Raw genomic sequence first — 7,999 nt, 5'->3', positions numbered from 1 at the left:
TGTTCTACTACTCTATGCACTCATAAAGAGCTTTAGTTCGATACAAGCTGGAATTCTGTGTGGTTTTGATGGGCATGGAGCCATGGGCTAAGAGGCCACACTGAAGTGGGACAGGTTTTAGACTAGTCCTTTATCTGGTTGCGTGGGGGAATGTTAGTGTTCAGTAGCCAAGTCAAACCAATGAATGAAGTGCTGTGAATTCCAAGCTGATAAGACCAACAGAGGAATTCTGACAGACTTACCTTTGTAGGCTACTCAGGCACCTCAGAATCCCCCGGTGGAACTCCAGTGGTTTAGTCCCAGCCTGTGCTCTCAACAAGCAGTGCGCTCTCCCTGCACCATCTCGCCTCCATCTGTAAGTCACAAGTATCTCATAACTTTACGGGGGAGGGGAAAACGCCAGCAGCTCCTCCTTAACTCTAAACACACAGTCCACTTCCTTGTCTGCAGCTGCCTGTAAGTTAACTATTTTCCCCTTCTCATACTGTCCAACGGTTGGTACTAGCTCTCCTTATTGAGAGAGGGTATCTCAGAAGGGTATCTGCCCACTGCACTGCAGCACAGAGGTATTTACCACCTAGTGGAACACCTTCAGCTTGGTTCAGGAAACTGAATTAAAGGGACAAAAAACTGGTTCTGCAATTTACTAATAGGCAGGATGAATGAGCACTATCAATCTGGTTATGAAAAGTGCCCTGCCTGTGAAAGCTTAGGGAGGGCATTGTCTCTCAACAAGCAAAAAAAAAAAGACAAATAAGGGATATGCACAAATCATAAATGAATCCATGTATTCAATGAACTGAGTGTAAAAAATGTCCCACAATGGTGAACATTTCAGATACTCATCAATTAGCTTGGGATTTAAGCTAATCAAATGTGCTGTTCAAATTTGATACAAATATTCCACATATAGAAATAAAACAGTTCTATCTCTATGCATTCTGTATTCCGCAACACAGCCTAAATCATCCGCAACCCAATGAAATAAAGCATTATACATTACAGCTACTTTTAGTAGCAGACCCATCAATATAAATACTACTAGATTTAGTGACCACACTGTACCAATATTGTTCTAAAAGTCATTGTTATTACATTTCACAAGTTCACCTGCAGTATGAAAGTCCACTAACTGTTACACCAGTGCAGAAATTACAATATATTTATGGATACAAAAATGGTTGTGCTGTGCACAAGGCTATGTTACAATAATTATTACGCTAATTATGCATTACACAGGAATGTAGACGCGAGAACTCCTACCACCGTGCTGCGCTGTGGCCGCAGAAGTGTATTTTGCTGTCATTGTTTCACTCAAGTCAAATGTGTTTCCGGGTAGCTAGCTAGTAGCTAACAGAGCTGTCAAGGTAGGCAACGTGAAAGTTTAAATAACTATCCAAAACTGTGACAAGTTCGGAAAAGTGTCTTAGTCTGACATTTTATGCAGAAATGGACTGACGACTTATTTTTCAACGAACTAGTGTCGTGCATTCACATTTAAGCAACGACCCGTGCCCTTGCTAAGCTAGCATCCAGCAATGCCTCTCGTCGGAGCAAACCAACCACAATTGATTCGTTCAAGTCAGAAGGACGAATATTATCAACACTGTCTCAGGAACAACACGAATGAAGCTTTCCAGACTCTTGCAGGCAAGTAGGCAGGATACACAGCTATCGCCTACATGACAATGTAGAACATAGCTATGCATGCATTACCCCATTCATAGACGTAAACTTCTTTAGCGCCTATTGACGATAGTGACGTTATAGTCGCTCTGGATAAGAGCGTCTGCTAAATAACTAAAATGTAAATCTTCTTTACCGGGGACTTTTGTTAAAGAGCCCCGACGCTCGGTCTGAATGTTGCGAACGTTTGCGGTACTGTTTTGGAAACATAAGGAACGTGTTTTTCATATCAGCGAGAACAATTTTATAAAAAATACTATTCTACACACCTTTATAAAGTTAGGGTTAATGTTCCCACATGGCCATATCTCCATGTTACAGCGCTTGTTAACGGAAGACATAGGCGGCCACCTGTGCTAATTACAGTAGCTATCTAGCCTGCTCCGAACACCTGGTGTAAGCGTAACTGGGGAGGAAGTGTAGTTCCTCAACTGGAGGCACACACAGTGTATGGATCTGTGCAAAACTGCTACAGTAAGTGTATATTTTATTTTATTTATTGCAGACATGAAAGATATGTTAAGAACCGTTTCGTAGGCGATGATTATTTCGTAGAAATACTTCTCAAATATATCTCTCAGACACTGGAGCTTGTGAGTTTAGAATATACTTTATTACAAAGTAACAAGCCGAGCTGATCCGCGGAGCAACTGCCAGTCCCAGACTTGGAGCTCTCTTTTTATACAGCTTCATCTTTTCATATCATATAGGAACCCCCTCTTTATCCAAATAGCCACCCTCCCTTGACCTTGAGCCACTATGGTTTCTTTGTCTAGCCTCTTTCCTGTCTATGCCCATGTCTGCTTGGTTTCCCGTCCTCTTGCCTGGCTATTGGTGGCGTGATAAAGACAGTTGCTTTAAAAATAATATACATACACACCTGATGCTAATTATATAGTACATTAATTACTGCAGTCACAATGTGGTTGTCCAGTCATGCATCTGGATTACAAAATATGTTTCATACATCATGTTTCAAAATATGTTTCATGCATAATAGACAGGTGTAGTCACTAATCCTCTTTTAAACCCATAATGATTCTGCTTATTGTTAAATGATTTTATAATATATGTAATGGAAAAATACTTATAATTATTGATGTTTCTAAACATTAAAACACATCGTCGGAATTGTAGTTCACACAAGCCTAACGTGGGCAAATGTAACTCTACATACAGAGAAGGGTTTTCAAGAGCTATGCATGCATAAGTTATATCCTGCTTTATAATAGCTATTATTCTTACAGTAGCTAGCTAGCTACGTTTTTCTTAACTCCTACAGGGTCCAAGAGATGGCTGCACTGGAGAAAAGAGATCCAACTCCTGTCAGACCTTGCATACTATGGTTTAACCACATTCTCAGGTAGGTAAACAAACATACTGTGTTCAAATCTGACAGGCAGGCATGCCATCAAAGACAGACCAGGGGCATCCATTGTTAATGCTACAATGCCACCTAACCACACGTCCTTGCTGTCCCTCCCTGTGTCATCCAGGGTACCAGACGTTGGGTGAGGAGTATGTCAGTATCATCCAAGTGGACCCCACCCTGCGCAGGGTACCGTCGCGCGTCAGACGAGGAGCCCTGGTGCTTCTCCACAGCCTGTTTCCTTACCTACTGGACAAGCTGCTGGTGTGCCTGGAGAATGAGCTGGAGGCGGGGGAGGAAAGCCTGGGAGGGGGAGGCCGGAGAGCAGCAGTGACCAGTCCCTGGAGCCCCGGAGCCTGGATGAGAGGCTGGGTCCGGAGGGCGATGGGGCTGCTGACAGAGCCCCAGAGGAGGGCGTGCGTGCCGGCCGTGTTGGTCCTCCAGCAGGGACTCTCCATCCTCCACCGGGTGCACGTGGCCCTGTTTTACATCAGCGGGGCCTTCTACCACCTGGGGAAGAGGACGGCCGGAGTCAGCTATGTAGGTATTTGTGTGAGAACCTATTCAGTAGTGTACCGTAGCAAAACTTTTTGCAATGTAAAACAAAAACAAACATATCTTTTTGGACAAGTTCAGGTAATCCCTCCCTGTTTCAGTCCGTTTTCTTACTAGCTGAACTTTATTGTTTTCCGTTGCAAAACGTTTTGCTACAGTGTGCCCTAATGAATATGACCCATGTCTCAGTGTTAGGAATGTATGCTTCAGCATGGCATTTCTCACCATTCTGTCTTTCCCTGGTTGGTTAGCTACGGGTGCGTGGTGTGACGGGGGATGACGGGGCCGTCCGGAGCAGCTACAGGCTCCTGGGCGTGGTCTCCCTGCTGCAGCTGGCCCTCACGCTGGCCCTGCAACTCAACAACCTCCGGCAGAGACAGAGAGCCAGGCAGGAGTGGAGACAACACAGGAACCTGACCTCCAGGTACACTGCAATAGGACACTGTAGGAATAATAGAATGAACACTGGCTGGCTTGGTCACGCTGAGAATCTGCTACCATATCTATCAATATGCCTTTGAGTCCATATACCTTTCTTGGTCCTGGTCCTGGGGGCCCATCAAGCCTCTCATTGAGGTTGGGTGGGTGGGACCCCTTTGGGTCCCCGGGAAGCACTGTTTATGAAAACATTCAAATTCTGAGATTGATACTATTTAATTGCGAAGCCGTAGTTCAAGTTTTTCAACTCAAGTTGGTAATTTCCTTGATGTACACATGCCCCCATGCATTTTTTTGAATGTGAATATTGAGATACGCATATGAATTTCACATATGCATGCGTTTTAAAATGTACCCGTAATTGTGTGTGTCCAGGTCCCAGTCTGTAGAAGAGACTGACTCACCCCGTACCTCTCGCTGTAACCTGTGTCTGGAGGAGAGGAGGCACTCGACCTCCACTCCGTGTGGCCATCTGTTCTGCTGGGAGTGCATCACAGAGTGGTGCAACACCAAGGTGAGACCATAGATACATTAAATGACTACTGTTCTATGTCCAATTGAATTATGTGAGTGAAACGCTACGCTCTTTAAAGGGTACCGTTTGACTGCTAGAACAGTGGCACAGTCCAGAAACGACCTCTACCCCGTAGGCACTTGTGTAGGTCTGACAGGACTGGATAGGTATAATATTCCACATAGCTAGCCTATCAGAGTGAATGTTCCGCCTAGCTAGCCTATCAGAGTGAATGTTCCACCTAGCTAGCCTATCAGAGTGAATGTTCCGCCTAGCTAGCCTATCAGAGTGAATGTTCCACCTAGCTAGCCTATGGGAGGGTCAGTGTTCCACGTAGCTAGCCTATGGGAGGGTCAGTGTTCCACCTAGCTAGCCTATGGGAGGGTCAGTGTTCCACCTAGCTAGCCTATGGGAGGGTCAGTGTTCCACCTAGCTAGCCTATGGGAGGGTCAGTGTTCCACCTAGCTAGCCTATGGGGGGGTCAGTGTTCCACCTAGCTAGCCTATGGGAGGGTCAGTGTTCCACGTAGCTAGCCTATGGGAGGGTCAGTGTTCCACCTAGCTAGCCTATGGGAGGGTCAGTGTTCCACCTAGCTAGCCTATGGGAGGGTCAGTGTTCCACCTAGCTAGCCTATGAGAGGGTCAGTGTTCCACCTAGCTAGCCTATGGGAGGGTCAGTGTTCCACGTAGCTAGCCTATGAGAGGGTCAGTGTTCCACCTAGCTAGCCTATGAGAGGGTCAGTGTTCCACCTAGCTAGCCTATGGGAGGGTCAGTGTTCCACCTAGATAGCCTATGAGAGGGTCAGTGTTCCACCTAGCTAGCCTATGGGAGGGTCAGTGTTCCACCTAGCTAGCCTATGGGAGGGTCAGTGTTCCACGTAGCTAGCCTATGAGAGGGTCAGTGTTCCACCTAGCTAGCCTATGAGAGGGTCAGTGTTCCACCTAGCTAGCCTATGGGAGGGTCAGTGTTCCACGTAGCTAGCCTATGAGAGGGTCAGTGTTCCACCTAGCTAGCCTATGAGAGGGTCAGTGTTCCACCTAGCTAGCCTATGGGAGGGTCAGTGTTCCACCTAGATAGCCTATGAGAGGGTCAGTGTTCCACCTAGCTAGCCTATGAGAGGGTCAGTGTTCCACCTAGATAGCCTAACAGAGAAAATAAGCTCTAGATGCAGTGCATTACTATTGGTTTCTTCCTCTCAACAGACGGACTGCCCTTTATGTCGTGAGAAGTTCCAGCCTACTCGACTAGTCTACCTGAGGAACTACTAGCCGAAGAGCCAGAACCTCTGACGTGGCTGTTATTATATGGCTCACTTCCTAAATGACTGGATCGCCACATCGGACTGTTGAATCGTTAAACACAACTGTTTCTCTTTTGTCCGAGTTTAGCTATCCCTTGTTGGGGTCACGTCTGAATAGCATCTCACTTAGAGAATGGCTAGAGATCTTATTTTGGGGCGTTGATTCAGATATTGCTGTGTCAAGATATCTCCAGTATTAAAGAAAATGTGTGCATAAAGCATTTCACATTGTTTTTTGTAATGTTTTTCTAATCAGAATGCAGAATATTATTGTAAAGATCTGTACAACACTGTCCTCAGCCCTTTTATTCTGTGTCAGGGCTACACACTGGAATAATTTGTAGGTAATGGGTATATGTTTCTTTCTTTGGTAATGTACTGTTTCTACATTTTATGAAAATGTATAATGCAGTGCACTATATTGAGGAATCATACATGTTTCAATGGTTTGCATATGAATCATAATGTTGGATTGTATCAGTCTAACTGATCTAAATGTTTAAATTAAAAAAATATTAAACTATGCTACTTTTGTAATAAACATGCAATTATTTATGTATCTTGTGTTTTATTGATAAAGTGGTGACAAGTATATTGTTTACATATGGCTGTTCTCATGGATCACTGTCAGAGATGGCTATGGAGATGCAGAGAGAGGCCCTAACAGAAGAACTCCTGGGTCAACTATCCCTGAATGGCACTGTCAGAGATGGCTATGGAGATGCAGAGAGAGGCCCTAACAGAAGAACTCCTGGGTCAACTATCCCTGAATGGCACTGTCAGAGATGGCTATGGAGATGCAGAGAGAGGCCCTAACAGAAGAACTCCTGGGTCAACTATCCCTGAATGGCACTGTCAGAGATGGTAATGAAAGGCCTAACAGAAGAACTCCTGGGTCAACTATCCCTGAATGGCACTGTCAGAGATGGCTATGGAGATGCAGAGAGAGGCCCTAACAGAAGAACTCCTGGGTCAACTATCCCTGAATGGCACTGTCAGATCGACCCATTAGTTTAAACGCACACAGTCACATCGGTAACATTGCGTTTGTTGACAGGAGGCGCCAGTGGTAAATGTCTTGGTGAAAGAGGTATGTCTGCAGTTCATCAGTCCTTGCCTGTGGTACGTTAGCACACGTGTGTGTGTGTGTGTGTGTGTGTGAGTGTGAGAGAGAGAGAATTTGTGCGGCAGGTAGCTTAGTGGGGAAGAGCGTTGTGCCAGTAACCGAAAGGTCGCTGGTTCTAATCCCGAGCCGACTATGCGAAAAATCTGTCGATGTGCCCTTAAGCAAGACACTTAACCCAGGGGCTGGAAGCTATAGTGATCTTCAATTAGGTATCAACAGCCCATGGAAGCTATAGCGATCTTCGATTAGGTATCAACCGCCCATCTAGTAGGGGCTGGAAGCTATAGTGATCTTCGATTAGGTATCAACAGCCCATCTAGTAGGGGCTGGAAGCTATAGTGATCTTCAATTGGAAATTAATGGCTTCTGTTGTTTCATCACCCCTCACCGTCTTCAGTGGATCTGTACTTTTAGTGCCAGAGCAGTTTCAAACCAAGAGACTCAATTGACTTAATTGCTGTCGGTCTAAGAGTCTTACTTGTCGAGTCTCTGGGTTTCAAACCTATCTGGCGCTAGAATGCACTGGATTGCACGGGAGTGGGGCGATTTGTGGTGTTTAGGGTGGAAAGGACGGTGGACTCAGTGGAGGACATCCCAGTCACTTGGCAGTGAGGGGGTTCGATTAATCTTGCCCGGGCACCCGTGTAGGCATGTTTTGCACCGGCTGAAAGTTGATTGCATTCGATTTGGAACCGGGCTGTGTTACACATGGTGGAGGAGTTTGCAAGGACTTCTTTCCCTTCGCCTCCCACCGACCCCATTGGGGGGCCCCTTCACCTTGAGGAAACACTGGTCTGGCTTCCTCTCATAGGCACTTTAGTGAGGACAATACTATTCTGGTTAGCAGTGTCACTAGTATGTACAGTGGCCATCGAGATCTAGAGTATTGATAAAATATGAATGCTTTTATGGATGTTTAGTTTTTTATTGCTTTTGTTTGCATGAGCTGTATTGAAACAAATTCCAATAAACTCTTGCTATGGCAATCACAATACTTACAGTTCTGTCAGT

General features: G+C 45.4%; 1 protein-coding gene across 1 annotated transcript; it reads left to right on the top strand.

Annotated features, from left to right (window-relative positions):
• The first annotated feature begins 1,333 nt into the window (after positions 1–1,333).
• pex10 (peroxisomal biogenesis factor 10) lies at positions 1,334–6,080 on the top strand. Its single transcript, XM_041845284.1, has 6 exons — positions 1,334–1,650; positions 2,969–3,049; positions 3,183–3,595; positions 3,862–4,034; positions 4,424–4,562; positions 5,765–6,080. Exons 1-6 carry the CDS (start codon positions 1,539–1,541, stop codon positions 5,828–5,830), a joined length of 984 nt encoding a protein of 327 aa, XP_041701218.1. The 5' UTR covers positions 1,334–1,538; the 3' UTR covers positions 5,831–6,080.
• The last annotated feature ends 1,919 nt before the right edge of the window (positions 6,081–7,999 follow it).

The sequence above is a fragment of the Coregonus clupeaformis genome, chromosome 24 (assembly GCF_020615455.1).
Source record: "Coregonus clupeaformis isolate EN_2021a chromosome 24, ASM2061545v1, whole genome shotgun sequence".
NCBI classification, from domain to species: Eukaryota; Metazoa; Chordata; class Actinopteri; order Salmoniformes; family Salmonidae; genus Coregonus; species Coregonus clupeaformis.
The sequence above is the reverse complement of the archived record's forward strand: the minus strand, read 5'-3'. Positions and strand labels throughout refer to the sequence as shown.